Raw genomic sequence first — 19,236 nt, forward strand, 5'->3', positions numbered from 1 at the left:
TCTCATGCGAACACACATACATTCTCACACCCACACACACAACACACCCCCAGCACACCCACACCCACACCCTCAACATAAACAAACCCCACTTACCTTCATCTTCATGCTGAGTCCCTGCAGCGCCAGTTCCCTTTCACTTCCGTGATTGGGAACCGGCGCCACAGGTTCCTTTTCTTTTCTTTTTTATACCATAAAGTATAGTGAGCGGGGCAATGTGGGGGACACCACCCCTTTTAAACGGAAGGCTGCTGGGGTGTCTCATGCAACCCCTGCTCACCCTACCATAAAGTATAGTGAGCGGGGCGATGAGGGGGACACCCCCACAGCCCCCGTTTCTTTTTTTATAATGCTAACACCAAAGGTTCGACCATTTTTTTTTTTTCGGTACAATCGTCCTAAACCGTCAAAGTGCCTGCCCAACAGGCTCTCCAACCGCTCGTGCAGTGGGAAACTCTGAAGTGTGGCCCAACTAACCCCGGCCCTGGCAAATCGAGATCGCAGCCACGACTGCATCTTCCATGCCGGGCACCCGGAATTGAAGAAGAGGTCAGCAGATACGGAGGAGTTCAGCTGGGATGACCTGGGGGGTCGGTGAGGGAAGGCAGCTGACTCCCTCAGCAATGGTAATTCAGGATCGCTCCACAACATCTCTCGTTTTGTCACAGCAAGGCCCCCACTGCCTGAAGAGAACACAGTGGCTGACAACAGGAGCCCATGGGCGAGCTCTGCAGCGGTGAGGTGGTACCGCAATCTCCCGTCCCAGAGGGAGCGCTGTGGTGATAGTGGTGGAAGGGGGGTGGCTGAGAGGGGAGAATGAGTCCCTGGAACCAGCCAGTAGGACGTCGCAGTGCACACTACAATTATTGAGGAAACCAGCAAATTCTTCCTCTGTCTGTCCCTGGTTCCATTAATGGATGTTTAGGTCTGCGGGTAACAGGAGGCACACATCTCTCAACCATATGGCATCTGGGCTGTGAAACACATTTAGATTTAGGCAATGTGGGGCATTAGGCTTCCTTCACACAGGGCCACTCACCTATTGCAGCTCCCAGTACCCCTCAGGACTTTGATTGAGCTGTTGCAGAGAACAGAGCTGACTCAGCAGGCAGGGAAGAAGGGGGCGGCTTGAACCATGACCAGGTCAGTCCTAAGAAAAGTCTCGCCGACCAATACTGTGGACAAGTACACCCACCCTTGGAGGGAGCCAGGCTGGAGCTCAGGGCCCCGAATGCCATAGTAACCCAACAAGGAAAAGGTGAGCCTTCCCTTTTATTATGTTGGAGAAGTTCAGAAGTGGCCAGGCAGTGTTGAAGGCTAAAATTGGTGAAGTAGGCACTGACATCTCACTACTACAAGTGGATGTAAAGAGGCTGTCGGACAGGACAAAGAAGGAAAATAATCGGATCTCCACCCTCGGTGATGACTTGACAACAGTGAAAGGCCAGTTATCCTTGCTGCAGGGCACTTCCACCAGGTTGGAGAAGCAGGAAGAGAATGCCGAAGGGCATTCTAGGAGAACCAATATAAACATTGTATGCCTTCCTGAAAGATCAAAGAGGGAGTCCATGGAACTATTCCTGGAACAGTTCCTATCAGAAAGGTTTAGGAAGACGGCACTGTCCTTCTTTTCGATAGAGAGGGCACATAGGGTGCCGACTAGACTGCCACTTGCCGGGAGCCTTCCTGAGAGTCGTGATAGCATGCCTTCTTAATTTCAGGGAAGCCTTCATCAGAAGGCTAGGTGAATGGGCCCGATGACTGTTGGCAATACTAAGGTTTTGCTGTTGCCTCAAGTCTCGAGAGAGGTTAAGAGACTGAGGCAATCCTTCCAGGGGGTGAATCGTGAACTGCGGAAAAGAGATATCATATATAAGTTATTTTTTCCAGCCAAGTTGAAAGTAACTTTTCAGGTGCGATCTCTTCCTTTTTTAAATTGCCCCAGCGATGTCTCCAGGAAGTAGATACTGGCTCTATGGGAGGTAACTGAGATGGTAAAGGTGACTTTTGGGATCAAGTACAGGGGCAAGTGCATAACAGTTGTTCAGCTATCAGCATGATAAAGGGAGAGCAAATTATCCCTTCTCCAGCACAGGGCCTCTTTCGGCGAGTAAGCAAGCACAAAAATAATCCATATATGCTAGAGTGGGCGAGGTGGTGATGAGATGTATGTTCTGCAATGTGAATGGGCTAGGGGATCAAGTTGAGAGGTCTTCAAATTTTTAACACGCCACAATTCTCATGTAGTCATGCTCCAGGATGCACATCTCTGTGGCACGAACAGTCCTTTTCTAGATAGGAACATATACTTCAGTGAGTTTCATGCAAGCTCTACTGGGACCTCCAGGGGGGTGGCTATCGTGAGTAAAAAACGATCCCATGGGACACCAGGTGCATCAGAACGGTATGCAGTGATTATATGGAATCCCAATATAACTAATGCAATTACAATGAAAACGAAATTAACGAATTTGGGAAAAAAATAAAAATGGGGTTGTGAGTGGGAATAGTGGTTTTGTGGGTGGGGGACAGTATTAGAAAAAAAGGGGCTGGGGGCTTTGGGGGCAACCCCCCAAAAATAACCAAAAAGAATTTATTTTGGAATTCGTTGTTTTGTATTTGTTGTAATTGCATGAATTATTTTGGAATTCGATTAAATCACATGTAACCCCTCATAACTGGTGCTGGGTGGTCGTTACCTATGTGTGGTGGGTATGATGGTGCTTTAACATCAACCAGATTGTTGTTGTGCTCGATATCTCACTGGTTGTGTTGAATGAATGTCTTGGATATTTTCCTCGCAGATCAAGGCCGTTACCAACGCCTCCTCTCCAACTCTGCCATTCACCTGTGAGGGTCTCTGGCCATTTCCTGGCACCTTGAAGGTTTCTTTCCCCTGCTTGCTCGGCTCTGCCTTTTGAACACTCTCGGCTTCCGGAGAGCTTGGAAATCTTGCCTGGCTTTCTCCCGATCCTCTCACTTGCTTATCAGCCCATTGGCCTTCCCACAGCCTATTTTGCATCAGCCTCGTAATAGCTATTCCTTTTCGTACCCAACCTCGCTCAAAGTGTGTCTGTGTTCGCCACCTTTTATTTTCACTGGGAGCCTTAAGTGGCAGGTGTACATTATTAGAACTACGTGCCTGACTCTGCCTGCCTTGATTACAAGGACCAGGCCAATGCAAGTCAGGGAGGTAATTCTCATCTTTCTGGGTGCAGTACTTTTATCAAGACAAGGTCGGAAGGAATTTTGATGTAGTTTCCAATAAAATAAGCAGGGACAGGGGTTAGATGGGTTGTGGAAAAAGGGGGATATCATGTTTCAGAATTGGGTGCTTCTCCCCCAACACGTGAGAACCTCCTACCCCGCTACCCAGGTGATCCTCCCTCGCTTGTCCACCCTCAGGGTTGACATCCAAAAGCGATGGAATTTCCCTGACCACATGAGGAAGGGATCCCCGGGGACTAGGTTGTGAAACACCCTCTTGTTTTTCACAGCGCTCGCCCTTCATCTTCTCCTCTGCACCCCCTCCCCTTTCTTTTGTTATATCAATCAATCCACAATGTATATCCCATCTGAATTGTCTTCTCAACTGTTAAGTCACTATCTCATGCCTCCCGTTCTATTTCATATAGGTGGTGGTTATACATATACCTATGAAAACCCACACTTGACCCCACTCTTCCTGAAATGTTCACCCATTCTCTCTTCTTCCTAAAATACTAGTGTGATGTGTACTCACAGGTCTATTTTCTTTACTTGCACTCACTCAATCTGGCTTCCATCTCTCCCAGTCAACTCAGACTGCTCTTCTTTACATACCTAATGGCCTTATCTCTGCTTTCCTCTGTACTGATTTTCCTTGACCTTCCCACAGCCTTTGATACTGTCGCCACTCAATTCTTCTTCCTGCGCGTACTTGGCTTGGTTTATCTTGCTCTGTCCTATATGGTCCATTCCTATCTCTTGGATCAATATTTTGTCTCCTGGCTGGGAATATTTCCTCTTCACAACCTCTTCTTTATGGTGCCCCCAAGTGTCAGTACTTGACCCTTTTATAATTTTCCCTGTATACTTTATCCTATCCCTCTCTCTGGCCGCCTCATCTTTTTCTTATCCAGTTGCCTTTATGCCAATAATGCTCAAATTTTTCTTTCCTTTTCTTCCTTTACTCCTGGTTCTACTCAACCTCTCGCTTTCGACACAGTAGACCACCAGGCACTCACGGACACCCAACATCTGCGTATTGGGACAGCAACCTTGTCATATGCTGGTTCAAGTCCTACCTCGCCAAATGCCAGCAGTTTGTTCAGATAGACTACTCTAGATCACCAATGCTACCGTCACCTGTGGAGACCTGCAGTTTTCCATCCTCTCCCCAGTAATCTTCAGTCTATACATGGAGACTCTGGGAGCCCTCGTAGCCACACACAATATCCACATCCACTAATACGCCGATGTTGCACAGCTATACCTCAAGATGGACTCCATCAAGGACATTCACAGGCTCAAAACATGCCTCTCGCTGATCCAGTCTTGGATGTCCAGTGCATACTTTACACTCGACACCTCCAAGACTGACTGCCTACTCCTTACCATCACCAACAAACACCCAGACATACAGACCTGGCTATCAGCCATGAACCCTGAGGGGTTCACACCTAAGCTCACCTCCTGCGCCATGTCCTTTGGGTTCCACATCGACAAAGACCTCTCCTTCAAGACACACATAGCTAGGAAAACGCATACAGCTTGGTATCACCTCTCTCTCCAGTGGAAAGTCAAGCCCTTTCTCCCTCCAGACAGCTTTAGATCCACCATTCAAGCACTGCTCCTATCCCACCTGGATGTGGACAATGCCCTCCTTGAAGGCCTCCTGTCATCCTCCCTTGTGCCCCTGTGAAGTGTCCTACATGTGGCTCCATGCCTCATCGAGGGTCTATGGAGATAAGACGACATCACTCCGGCCCTCATCGACCTATACTGGCTCCCACTGCACACACAAATCACCTTCAAGTCTTGCTGCATCATCTACAAGGCAGTCGCCCTTAAGTCACCCAGCTACCTCGCAGAGAAACTCGGCATCTCTGGCCAGACAGCACACCACCAGAAGCCAGGACACGTGCAGACTTGAAATGTAACCACCGCAAAAAGGAAAGGACCAGAAAACAATCCTCCTCTGCCTATGCCCAACCTCCTACATGTCTGCTTCAGACTTGCTCCTGTCACGGCTCGATCCCTTCGCTCACGTTCCCGTCACTTGGGGACATGTTTTGGGGTTTATTCCCTACTGGACATTTCCTCCGAACCTTATGCTACAGTGCTGTGATGAATTGGGAGCGCTAAAACCTTATTTTCCAAGTTACTTCCCTTCCGGATCCATTCCAGGTTTTTGGCAGCCAGCGTGCTACTTTATTCTAAAGACTATGCTTCCCAGAATGCCTGGCTCACTGCTTCACCTCCTCCCTTGCAGGACAAGGTTGGGTGGAGGATAGGCAACACCTGTGGCTGCAGGTGCAGCAGGCGGCACACCTGAGGGGTGTGCTCGTTAAGCAGCTTTAAAAGCCTCAGTTTACTTCAGTCCAGCGCTGGTCATTGTTGCAGTGTTCCTGTTGTGACTGGTCCCTTGTTCCTGGTTCCTAGCTTTTGTGCCTAGTTCCTAGTTCCTGTTTCTTGTTCCTCTGCCCTGGATTTCGAATTTCTGTGCTTAATTGATTTCTGCTTTCTGGATTTCCCTTTCTGTCTTCCTCTGTCTGCAGGCAGCCTTTCTCTGTGCTCTACCCTTTGATGCAGCCCAATTTGCCTGTGTTCTGTTTCTTTGATGCTGTCCTTTGCTACTGAAAGACTTATGCATTAGTCTTTCCCTTTATAGATTTAGCTTCCTGCCTTTTCTCCTTGGATGGGTGGGAAAGGTTTCCTTTTGTGATATCATTTTCCCTGCTCCTGATCCTTACCTTCTATTGGGATCCATTCCATGTTTTCCTTTGCACTTCTGCATTTATTTCCCATTGATTATTAGGTGTGGGGTGCAGTTGTAACTAGCCCATGTGTGAATGCCTTTTGTTTTCCTCTCTATTCTATAATCACATTTCCTACTTGCCCCTTGACTTGGCTCTTATGTATTTAGTTATCCTCCACCCATTGCTGTTATAGCCTTCTGGGTCCCAGTTTGATCAACTGGGTTCGTGGGTTTACTGACATTCAAGTGGTCTTTCCGGTCCTCGTGAGTACTGTTTCTAAGTTCCTTATTCAGTATCTTCCAGAGTGTCCGCTCACAGATCCTGTCCCTGCTTGCCTTCTACGTGGGCGTAGTGCTGTCAGTATCTGTAATAGCATAGTGGGTAAGGAGTTTGCCGACTTTCCTTTCAGTCATAAGGAGGTTCTAAGTGCTTACCCCACATCCCTTTTCATATATTGGTATTATTGTTTCACTCTATTTGCACTCCTGGGTTTTAGTATTCACGAGTCTTGGGTATTGTATGCACGTTGTTAGATTCAAAGTTGTTCACTGTGCAATTCCGTGCACATTTCCCTTGACATATTCATTGCCTTCCTCCTTTCTTAACAGCTCCTACAATTCAGAAAATAACTCAAGACCCACCTCTTCAAGGGTCCTCTCCTCCTCAACACCAAGGCCATCGTGTCACCTCCCTGCACCACCTGACTCTCTAGATGCCATACGTCTCTCTTCTCCCCACTACCTTGTACAGCTGTACCTCTCCTTTGTGCCCCTCTGTATCCTACCCCCACAAGGTACCTGTTATGTTTGTTACCTTTGAGAAGTGCTCTGTTGTGTACCTGTATTGTTGTATACCTCTGTAAAGTGCTCTGTTGCTTCTCAAAGCTAGGTCTGCTCTCAATAAATGCCATCATAATAATAATTATAATACTGCTTCTTTACTGTCTGAAATTGCCTTTCAGCCACCCATCATTGGAAGACCTCTTACTATCTCAGTTTAAATCCCGCTAAGATTGATCACCCCCCACCCCCTCCTCCACCTTCTGTCTCCTTTCCCCTGTCCTCACTCCCCTTTTTCTCCTCAGCTTGTAATCTCGGGGCTAATTTTGACTCTTCACTTTCAATTTCCCCCCATTTCTCAGCCAGTGCTCGTACCAGTCCTTTCTTCCTCTATAATAATCCCCTCATCCATATGCATCATTTCAGGACACCAAACTCCTTATTACATCGCTCATCTCCTCTTGTGCTGATTACTGTTCTGCTAATATTCTTTGCCTTCTTGCTTCTCATCTTACCCCTCTTTGCTTGGTATACAACTCTATTTGTCTTCTTTTTTCACTTCCCTCCCTGCTCTTCTATCAGCTCCTCCTTTCTCTCCTTTCAGTCTTTCATTCTTTTTAATTTCCATTGTATCTTTTATAAATGCATCTATAGAATTGCTCCCCTTTACCTTTCCTCTTTCTTCTCTCTCTCTGCTCAAGATCCCAATTTCTCCTTTTCATTCCTAAACCCCTTGGTGCTGCCTCTCGCTTTCATTCTTTCCCTTTTAGCACCTGAACACTGGAACTCTCTTCCCTATCTATTCGCTCATCTTCTTCTCGTCATCTCTGTCTGCGTTCATTTCTGTTTCTTCATTGTTTTCTTCCTATCTGTCTTTCTTTATTTCTTTTTCTTTATTTCTTCCTGGCACAGGCCGCCCTGACCATGAGGCAATGTCTGCAGTGTGGCCTCTTCAGTTCCCCGGCCACCTGTGATACAGGCTTCGATGTGTCTAAAGTGAACTGATCCCTGCAAAAGTAAATCTGGGCAAAATAAGAGTAGTGAAGCATAAATGTTCTGCAATACAGGAAAGGTTTAAACTTCCTTGAATAGCCCACCAGATGGCACTTTCCAAAAGAGTTGATGGGATCTGGCTCTTTTCTGTACTTCTCAAGATGTTAATGGTTGTTGAACATTAACGTATATTATGGACACCAGCATGCTTTAATATCACACTTCTGTTTTTATCTCAGGGTTTTGATGACTTATCAGAGACTGATGCTAGCAGTGGAGATCAACAGCAGAAAGTGCAGTCCGACTTTATTGAAGAAAAACTAAGGTCGAGGCTATTTGAATTAGCTTCAAAAATGAGTGACAAAGAATCTTCCTCAGGTGAAGAACAGGAGATGGAACCGAGAACTGTATACGAGAACTCTAAAGATAGTGTGCCCTCTGAGGAGACGGGCCGATGCATGCAGGAAGAGCTCAAGAAGGTGAGTCTTTTGAGTATGAAAAAATGTATTTTAGAAACTTATATTTATAAATATTATATTTATACTTCTGTCAAAGAAATAACCAGTCCCTTGAATGTTATGGCCACATTAACACAAAAATAGAAATATTCACATTTCCCAGTGTTCTAGTAATATTTGGGCATTAATTACATAACAGAAAGGCATATCTTCACAGTAAGATTTTCCATGGGTTTGATCTTCTTCAGTTGTAGCTGCAAGATGCTGTTAGGAGCCAGAAATTAAACTCAGACACAATTTAGACATTGTTTTGGCTAAGGACTTTTATTGGGACACAAAAATGGGTTGGAAAATGCCACGCTGTCCCTGCACTAGCTTTGTTTCCCTACTTGAACTCAATACTAAGGATCTGTCAGTGTCAGAATGTCCAAAACAAAAAAGCCCTGTGTCCAAAGTGCTAAGCGAACCCTCACATGCTAAACAAAGGACTTCTAAAGTGAAAAGGTTAAGGTCTTTGGCCTTAAGTGTTTGGTAAATGTTCAAAGAAACAAAAAGATGGATAACTACTGCAGGATAGATCTCCTTACTCCAGAGGGTTCTACCCTTCCCCTGGTTCTTGGTCGCCTTCTTGGATTTCCAAATGATAATTCTTGATGTCCCCTTTTTGGGCCAGCAACAAAAAGAAAAGTCCTTCATATCCACTTTCTCAAATGTATTAGTATTAAAGGATAGTTTTTTTTTCCCTGGATTTCCCCTCACCCTTGGAAGTAGCAACTTCACTATATATACAAAATGAGCTTGTATCCTCAATACCAGAATATCCTTCAGAAGGCTTTAATCACATAGGGTAAATAGATCCCCTTTCCTTTCAGATGTCTGTTCTTCCCTTTTTATGTTCTGCGGCCTTTAAGTAGTCCTGATGTAAGTCTTCTCAAGACTTCCTTTCGCCATACTCCACCTATTACCATAGGAAATAACAGTTCTTGATGTTCCCTTGGTTCAACAACAAAAATGATCTCTAACCTGATAGTAATTCTTTTATGCATGGTCAGAATACCTGGTGTACTCTCCTGCCAGGGTTTATAGTTCTCCAGTCTCTTAGACAACCACAGCCTACTGGCAATTTCCTTCTGTTACTTTCCACTTGCCTGGTATGCTCCCCTACCAGGAATTCCTTCACTCCCTTGCAACTGCCTTCTATACTCCCCTGCCAGGTTTCCTGAATTCCCACTCTCATAATTGCCTGGTACACTATCCTGCCAGGGCTTCTTAAAGAATTCACACTTGTGATTGCTTGGAGTACTCTCCTACTAGGGCTTTTTATAGTGTTGTACTTGAAACTGCCTGGTTTACTATACTGTCAGGGCATCTCTTGAATGCACAATCTATAGCCACCTCGTATACTCTCTTCCCAGCGTGTTCTGGGTGTGAGCTCCTGATCACTCTCCCACCATTGATGGGTCTGTCTTGTAGCCGCCTTGACTAAAATACTTGGTTTCTTATATGTTGACTTTTCTCTATTTCATATACTTGTGACATACATGGACACACTTGAAAGTCTCTCCCTTTCCAAAACCCTGTCTTCTGACATTCTCTCCTTCGTTTTACAAACCGTTTCTTTTTTCCTTGTGGTTTCAAAAGTTTAATTTCTTTCACTTTGGCTTAGTTGCTGACACACCCCAGGGGTTCCCTCTGTCCCTCCATGGACTCACTGGTTCTTTGTGAAAAGGTCAAACTCTTCCAGAAGAGGTCCAAATTAATTCTTCCTTAATTGTCATCCGAAAGTGAATCAAAGGAGGAGTGCGAGATCCCTTCTTTTATAAAGTCCACAGGTAACTGGACTAAAGCATGCCTGCTTTAAGATGTGTAATCCCTGTTCTCAAAACAAGTGGTATTTGCCTTCTGACATAATACCCAAAGTGGTTTGTTCTAAAGTAAGTGGAGGAGACAGGAAGGAGAGCTATAGAGAGAGACATGATGGTGGAATCTTCCTCCAACTATGCTGAGTTCCCTCTCTCTACACTAACTCAGCCCTCTTCCCTTGTCCATAGATTAAAAGGCATGTTTATTATGTAGCACCTTGTTGTGCAGCTAGTCCTTTTGGGATTGGTGTGCCCTTTGATTTCTGTTTCCTAGGACGGCTCCTGCTGGAGAGAGGTGTTACCAGACCTCACAAAAGTTCAAAGGAGAGTCCCAGTCAATCCTGTCTGACCAGAATACACATAAACCTTCTGCAGCTGAGCTGCATGTCTGAACCTGCTCTGTGCAACTCGAGCACAGCTGCTGCAGATGAGGATACTGATTCAGGATGGCACAAGTTTATGCCATGCTTTTGGCATGGAATCTGCTGAAAGAGGGGTCTGGTTAGCAGGCCACCCTTTTTTTTAGATAGAATTACCAGCATCATTTTATTATTATAAAAATCAAAAAAGCCTTGGCGTCTGCCCCATTGCCAGGTAGCAATCTTTCACAGTGGCTACAATTTTTAAGATGAAACTGGCACTTATGAGTTTTTGGTAAGAATATTTAAGGCGAGTTACTTGTAAAACGACAATGCCAACATTTAGATATGCAGATAGTTGAGAATGTTTTAACACTTCTATTTAGGGGTTTAGCTATTAACCTTTCAGCGAAGACATTTTGAAGAATTTGTGCTCATTGAGAAGAGATTGAAATCTCCCACTTGCTGCAATGATCAAGTTCAAGACCCCCTGCATGGTCCACAATGCTTTCTGGGGCCGGAGCCCACACTACATCCAACTTTCTCTTCCAAAATACCTTCCTTCTGGAGCCCTTCGCTCAGCTACCTCAAACTCTCTGAGGGTCAGACGCTTCTCCAGGCAGGGAGTGGGTGGTAGACCTCTCTCCTCTGCAGGTGCCACCCTCTGGAATGGCCTCCCTGCCCCTCTCAAACTTGAGCGGGACCACCTGGAGTTCCAGAAGCAGCCCAAGACCTTCCTTTTCTCTTCTGATTTCTCTCCCCTGCTGACCCCCTAAGAGTCTGCTGGGTACCAGGTTCCTCCATGATCATTCTCTCCTGCACTGCCTCTGCCTCTGGGCATACTTCACAATTAAGGGCTGTAACTGTTACCCACAGTCCCCTGCCTCCTTGCATTTACCCATAGCCGCTCTGCCCTGGCTGGACTTACTCAGAGCAATGCGGCCCTAATTGCACTTCGCCCCTTTCCCTCTCCCTGGCACTTCCCTCTCCTCTCTTCCCCCTGCACTTTACATCGCAGCACTTGCACGATCTGAATGACACATAGCCTAGTAAGATTGTTTGTCGTGTCATCCCTCTGTCTTCCCTCCCTTGTCTTGTCACGTCTAGAAACGCTTGTGTGCAGGCGCGTTTCGAAATTACATATATCGTATCATAGCTTTTCTCTTTTTTGAATGAACTACCCTCCTCACATTAAAGCCATTCCCCCAATGGCACCCTGCCCATGTCAACACTTGCATAGCTATCAGCGGGGAAACGGGCAAAGAAAGAGTGTTGTCTCTTATAATGGCTCCTCCCACCTGAAAAATCAGAAATGGGTGGAGATGAGGTGAAATGATAGTGTATAATTTAGCAAGACATGTAGAAGAAATGCGTTGTAACAACGGTACTAACACAGAGCCTGGTTAGAGGCTAGAATTCTGAATATTCACTAAGGTGAGTTGCTCATTGTAAATCTGTTGAAAATAGATGATGTTGTTCAGTGTCATATTTGTTAGCAAAAGGAGCTTTAAAGATATGTTGGCATCTTCAATTGTGGTACACTTCAGCATATCTGAACTTTTTGCATCACACAATTGATTTTACACTACAACCTCTAGTATGTACACATGTTGAACGGTTACATTCATATTCACCAAATTAGCTGTGTACTAAAATGTGCATGAAGGTCAGGTGTAATAATGATGCTGGTGGTCTTTCCAAGTAATGCTGATTTATTCCAAGGTGAAATGCAAGTCGTTCTTAGGAGATCCCAAGCTCATGTCGGGAGATCATAAGCTCATGTCAAGTAAAGTTTGGGCCCATGAAACATGTAGAGCAAATTTATGTGGCAATTTTCTGCTGCCTACCTCATTAGGACTGGAGCACATTGCTTCTCCCTCTTCCCTTATCATATACATATTTGTTAACTGTGTGAACATTGTAAGAGTGGGGTATTGCACAATGTTTGATGCATGTGTTATAAGGAATGAAGCATACTTCTTTGTTTAACATTTTCGTTGGTTCAGACATTTATAAAGGTTTGCCATGTGGTATAAAATTGCATCAACATCTTTTTGTACTAGTCTTACTGTTTATGTAAACATAGACAATAAGTTTTGCTTGCAAGATCGAAATAGGTTTGACCAGTGGCGTATGGTGCATTTTTCTAACTGCAGTTACGGGAGCCTGATAAACCCGACCAGAGAGAAAGTAAGCCGATTAGAGGGCCATAGGGCTTCGGAGAGAGCCCAGAGAAAATAAGACTATCAACCTTGGGGAAACCAGCAAGGTTACGGGAGCCTGACAAACCCGAGTGGACTGAGATCCTATTCAAACCAAGTTGCAACAAAGCGAATAGAAAGACCGAGGACTTTGGGGAGTCCTGAGAAACAAATAGATGGTAAAATTCATGGCTGGGAGAGCCATCAGGGTTGCGGGAACCGAGAAAACCCGATCGGGCTAAGGCCCCTTCAAGAAAGAGAGAAAGTAAGCCCGTCGTAGGTCCAGAAGACTTTGGAGAATCCAAGAATTACAATGTTTAAAAAAGAGAACTGTGGAAAAAGAGAAACTGGTTGGTTTTAAGCATCTATTCGAGTTTGGAGGAATTGTGTGGAAAAAACTGTTTTATTTTCCCGAAGAAGAGGAAACTAATATTTAACTAACAGCATCAGCAGAGGGATTGGGAATTGTTTTTTGGAACATTGACGGACTCTGCAAACCTGCAGGAAAGAAAACCAATTGATTGGGCCAGGTAGAAGCCAAAAACAACCTTAATTGGCAGGGACTAGTTAGCGGTTAGGATTTGGACTAGGGACTATTTCCTTTGATCACCCTTACCTTTTACTTTCTTTAGTAAGGCACTTCCCTCAATAGCACTAGAATTATGACACACCTTAGTCAGAGTCCTTCTTCTGGTTCGCCACACTAGACCTACATTCTAAATGTATGCTTTACCCTTGATGCCAGGTAGAAAATGCCATTACACATAAGGAAGTCTATGCAGACTGACAGCTCTGATGTAGGACAGTCTATCCATATTGTGACACTCATCAGAAGTGTTATTACGTGGCTAGACTGTTGCATAGTAACTGTGAATTAAGTGCAAAGCCAAACCAAAGTGTTACTACGTTCTAGCCACATGACACTTCAATTAACATTTTTGCTTTAACCTTGATGACGGTACTGTGCATTAAGGGTACAGAAAAAAAGAATTCCGTGCCCCCAGCAGCTCCAACCCATATGTTTAGGGATGGGAGCTGACACACACACTGTGGCAAGCCAGAAGGAGGACTCGGACCAGAGGACATGGTTTCCAAGTAACTTTATTTAACTTGCAAGAAAATTCTTCACTAATCCTACTGCTAATGGGGAATTCCCTTCCTATCACAACTAAACTAACATGCTTGTCTAGTCAATAGAAAAATAGTCCTCGGTCCAAACATATCCACTAAACTGGCCCTACCACTTAGAAAAATGTGAAAGAAAATTAGCTAGAGTGTTTTACACTCAGGGTTGTTCACCACAATCTATCTCGGGTGTTCCAGGAGTTGTTACTGGCTCTGGATCCACTGGTTATCTGTAATCAACAGTTCTCCTTTTTTAACAGTTCTTGGAAGTCTATCAAAGTTTGTCAAGTTTTCCACATTCAACAATAAAAAGTCTTGGCTTCCTGCAAAAATAAACTGTCCAAATTGTTGTAGGTGGAGAGACATTTCCCTGATCTCTCTCCAGCACTTTGGTAGGTCTCTTCCCTACTTGGTTCTGGTACTAGGTGCCTCCATGCTCCCCTCTTATCTGCTCTTCGCTTTGTTCATTGCGCCCCTTTGGCTCCCTTGGGTTCCTCTGTCCCAATGTCTTATGTAACACTTTGGGGTATTGATAACCCCTCTCTCCTTGTGGCTCTCGTCACTCTTGTGGGTATCTGCGACCCTTCTGGAGGTTGATACTAGTCTGGTTTCAAAAGTTCCCATAACCCTTCTCTCGTGCTTTCCCTCTGTCTGGGCCTCATTGAACCGGGTAGGGGGTTAGGGCAATCCTTTCTTCTTTCACTCTCACTCTTTACTCTCTCTGAATTGGGCATCCCATGTATCTTCAGTGCTGCATGGTTTGCTCCAGGAAGGATGTGTCTCTTCAGCAGTGCTGGCATTCTACATGGCTTGCCGCTGCCCTCAATTTTGTATGAGCAGTTCTCGGGTTCCCCTCGTCTCAGAGTTTTCTCACGCTATTGCTCACTCATTGATAACTGAGAATTCACTCCTTCCTCTGTTCCTGGTTTGGCGTCAGTTCATGGGCATCGGCCCAATCACATCCTCAGCTTGGTGGTGCCTCCAGGTAAGCTTGGTTGTATGCAGCTTTTGCTTTCCAGGCTCTACATGTCTCTGTGTCACACCAGCAACATCTTCCTTTGTGTCTGCTTCGACCTGCACAACAGCCGGCTCCACTGTTAAGTGTGGCTTCGCTCCTTGCCGACATCTCCACATCAGAATCTTGCCTCTGCATATGGTTTCTCTCTCTTCACTGATATGACACAGGTAGTGTGAAGCCCACGCGAGGAAAGGGCGCGCTCATTACCACTCTTTGGCTGTCCTGAGCAATACCTGTGCCTATTGGTGCCTCTGGTGACGCTCACGTGACTCCCGTGGAGGTCTTTTTCTTTTGTGGACACGAAGGGGCTGGAAGGTGACCTATTACTTAAGGGTCCTCATAATTCAAAAGCATCAAAAGAAACAAAGGTTGTGTTTTCTTTAAGAGCCACGGTCCATCGCGCTGTAAAGCTCCGCCCATCCAGGAAGTGCGGACTATATCTTACCTGCAAAGCCGCCCTTGCGGCGTGAAGCCAGCGCGAGGAAAGGGCGCGCAGGGAAAGGGCACACTCATTACCACTGTTTGGCTGTTTGCTGTGCGCTGGACGTGAGCGGCGGACTTTTTTGTTGCCCATTTTAGGGCTCCATATCAGCAGTCAGCGGAGTAGCTATCACTGTGCTTTGGGGCACCGGTGGCTTGGCCCATATGCGACGATCCTCCAAGGAGGGGTACGCTTTTTGCTTTGCCATTTGGTGTGTTTTTTTTAAACCGGTACAAACATTTTTGTGGGGGAACTCTTCCTAGATCTTGATAGCCCTTTACAGCGAGCGGGTACTGAAGCTGCTTCTACTCTTTACTGTGCTTGAGTGCAGTGATAGTAGGGATCCAGTGAACTGTTTTTGGATCTTACCATCAGTGAAATTGCATCTAACTGAACAGAGTCTTCTGGTAGTACTGCCTGCGGGGTGAGCCTGAGGTAGTGGTGACTGCGGGACATAGTCCTTTGAGCCACGCTTCTGATACTATAATTGATGCGGAGCCCTTTGACTGGCGCAGGGTACCGATTTCTTTTTTATTTTTTATTTTCATTTTTGCTATCAGTTCTAGATCCCAAATTTCTTTTTAAGACTTCAACTGATTTCCTGTCTAGGGGATTGTGCAGACAGGGGATGTGAAATGTACGACTTGCGCAGTTCGGTGCAAAATAGTCGGGACAATCAGACTAAGTCAACTGCAGCACCAAAGAAGTCGCAGTGCCCCGAAAAGGGGGGGGACAAGTTTTAGTTCTTTTAAGCCCTACAAGACAGGTGGTCCCTCCCCCAGTATCTATCTAGCCAACAATCAGTCACCTACGTGGTCAGGTTTCCAAAAAGACTCAGTAGAACTGAGATATAAAGGAAGTGAATCCACCCCAATAAATCATCCTACCCGGGCTCTCTTTCAAGGAAATCTGGGCAACAACGATGAAAAAGGTAATTTCTAACCATCTTGGATTACCCACAGAGCTACCTATGAATGGCACTATCACTGCTCAATCTATCCAAAATGAGTCCCCAATCGAGTCTGGGGACCCTCACCAGCAGTCAATTATCAACCTCAGTGAACCAAGAGACGAAGATCTCCTGGAACTAGAAATGGTAGGGCCTTTGAATGGTCCCGCGGAACTAGATGTCGCTGAGGTTGGAATTAGAGCGGTCTATTGACATTGATTCAGGTGCTATCAAGTCCCCGAATCCTCCAGCAGATGCACAACAATCTTCGGCCATGCCTCCAGTAAATACATCTCTTAAATTGACACTGCCCACAATAACGGCTTTAAACTTTGTTCTCACGTCATTGGTCAATGTCTTTGAAAATTTTAAGATGGAAGTCCAACATCATACGGGCATATTACTGGAGGTCACAAAAGAGCTGGAGATAAAGGAATCAACTATGATTGCTCTGAAATCTTCCATCAATGAGTCAATGGGGGAAGCTGTGAAGGATCTTCAAAAAAGAAGTCAAAGTCCAATCGGCAGAAATTGATCATTTAACAGTCCTTTGTGGAGACCTAATGAAGATGTCGGTGACCATTTCAGAAAAACTTGAGCACATCGACAAAAGGTCCAAGATCCAAGAGAAAGGCCCCCCCCCCCCCACCCCAGAAAATTAGCACTGAATCTTTTACACAGGATACGTCGCGTTCAGCCTTGGTAATGGAAGAGTTTTTGAGGATGGCATTAGTGGTGGACAGGGATCTCTTGCAAGCGGACCAGGTGCGGCCGATGAATATATCCTCAGGAGACTCTGATCGGGCTCTTCCACAAAGAAAGAAAGTGAATGGAAAAACGAAAAGGAAAAGAAAAAGAAGGGCAAGAGTATCTTCCGAGGCCCCAGTGCAGCCAATTATAAAGGGCAAGCATAAAAAGAAGCTCCAGTCACCAGAGTCCAACCAATTCTCTAAAAAGCTAAAATAGGGTATGAAAAAGGATGAAAAAAAAACAGATAGAATCCCCGCCAAAAGGTGATCAAGGCAAAAAGTCCAAGAAGGCAACTAAATCAAATAGTCAAGAAAATCAGGACTCGAAGGAAAGAGGAGAATCAATCGAAAAACCAACTGTGGGAAGCCAGACGGACAAAATTGAGCCACCGAAGAAAATTGCTTCCATGTTCCTGTTGGCAAAACTGAAAAATAAATCTGCTAATTCGGGAGTGAAAATTGCACCAATTTTCCTGAAAAACGCAAAAAGGTATGCCACTGTAAACACGGGGGGGGGGGTCCAAGGCCCCAAACAACAAAGGGGGTGTAGGAACTATGGCTGCAGCATTAAATTTAGAGGACAGAGGGCACCCGAATGAAAATTTTGAAATGACTCCAGATTCTGGAGAACTCATCCAGGGATAACGGTCACAATCCTTTGTAAGGTTCATCAGAGAACACTAAGGAGCCAAGAGGATTGCAAAGGCTTTCCAATTCTAGCAGTCAAAGGATTACAGAGTTTATCTTGCGAGAAAACTTCCTTTCACCCAAAACACTATGCCCTTAAATCGATCAACATTCTTGAGGGAAATGAAGATGATCCCCACCTTAAAATATTTCACAACTGCTGACATTGATGTAGTGAGTTTTCCTTTCGGGCCTAACACAAAAAATGTGGAAATTACTCTGAAATCAAGACTGGGTGTGGACTTAATCTTGGGTGAGACAGTGGCATGGGATCAGAGAAGTTTGACGATATCCCAGATTTGCCCAGCACCAATAACTCCCATTCGAGTGTACACAGAGAACCAAAATCAGAAGACAGTAATCAATAAAAAATAGGGAAATCTCTCCAACCCAATGAATATGTGGGAGATGGTCACAGAGAGAATCTCACAGGTTTTCCATAAAATGGGCATGCCTCAGCAGAGACTCTAGGGAAGAAACAATTAAATATACTATCTTGACACCAGAGGTTATACATCCTTCTCCCAAGAACCAAGGAAAACACAAATATTTAAGTCATCTAATTTAATACTATTCCAAGAGACTTGGTTAACATGCTCATTTGGGTTTGATGGTTTCTCCATTTTTCAGCAATTGGCTCAAGGTTCAGTAGGGGTAGGACAACGGGGGGGTTGTTAGTGGCATGCAGTAATGAGATCTTTGAGACTTTGTAAAGTATACTAAATGTAAGTGAAGGTATACTTATGGAGAGAGTGACAAAGAGATCGGTTGCCAGAGGTAATAGCTGGCTCATTGCAAATGTTTACTGGAACCCCAATGTTGTCTCACTATCTGATTTTCTATACAATCTTTCGGATCGCCTGGTAGAGTGTTTTCAGCAGTTTCCGTTGGATGATCTTATTATTGCGGGTGATCTCAACTCTCAATGTATTACCACCGTGGATCCAATATCGGGAAAATCCTGTCAGAAGACCACCATTGGAAAAATATGGGTAGATTTCATGCAAGAATGGGGTCTCCAAATGTTTAATGGTAACATCAGGGGGGATATACCAAATGCCCCATCATGGCGTAGAGGACCAGCATTCTCAACCATTGATTATCTCTTTGCCTCGAAATGTACGTTTGAAATTTGTTCTGGGTTTTATTTGGGGGAGGGGGAATAGTGATGACCATGTAATCCTAAGAGCAACTCTGAGGTTGGAGGGCGATCCCGATGTATTGGTTTACGACTAGAAGCTCTTTACGAACAGAGCAGGTAATGTGGTAAGGAGATTTCACAAGGGGGGTAAAGTGTTAAACTGTGAATTGAGGAGTTTGATGTATGAACTCTCAGACCAACAACTTTCGAACCTTTGTAACCCAAGCAAGTTCTCTCTATTTCTTTCCAATTTGGCACCCCCAGAGTCCGAACCGAAGAAACCACATAGGATCCATAAAGACACTTATAACGTATAAATAACCGAACAAAAGAAGTACTTTAGAACACAAAGAGGGAGGTTAAAGAGATCCTGTACAGACTCAGAGCAGTTTAAGGAAGGTCTGAGAGTCCCTAGTAACAACTATAGAAATGGGCTTCGAGCCTATAGGCATCGTATGTGGCAGCAGGATGGGG

The 19,236-nt window shown here is 45.0% G+C and overlaps 1 protein-coding gene across 5 annotated transcripts in view; it reads left to right on the forward strand.

Annotated features, from left to right (window-relative positions):
* Window positions 1-19,236, forward strand: part of MYRIP (myosin VIIA and Rab interacting protein) — a 2,049,246-nt gene that overhangs the window by 1,593,185 nt on the left and 436,825 nt on the right. For all 5 annotated transcript variants that reach the window (XM_069648262.1, XM_069648265.1, XM_069648266.1 and 2 more), the window contains exon 11: window positions 7,972-8,211. In XM_069648262.1, the coding sequence (XP_069504363.1) occupies window positions 7,972-8,211 (240 nt within the window). The remainder of the gene's footprint in view (window positions 1-7,971; window positions 8,212-19,236) is intronic.

Source organism: Ambystoma mexicanum, chromosome 2q (assembly GCF_040938575.1).
Source record: "Ambystoma mexicanum isolate Mex_15411 chromosome 2q, UKY_AmexF1_1, whole genome shotgun sequence".
In the NCBI taxonomy this organism is placed as follows: domain Eukaryota; kingdom Metazoa; phylum Chordata; class Amphibia; order Caudata; family Ambystomatidae; genus Ambystoma; species Ambystoma mexicanum.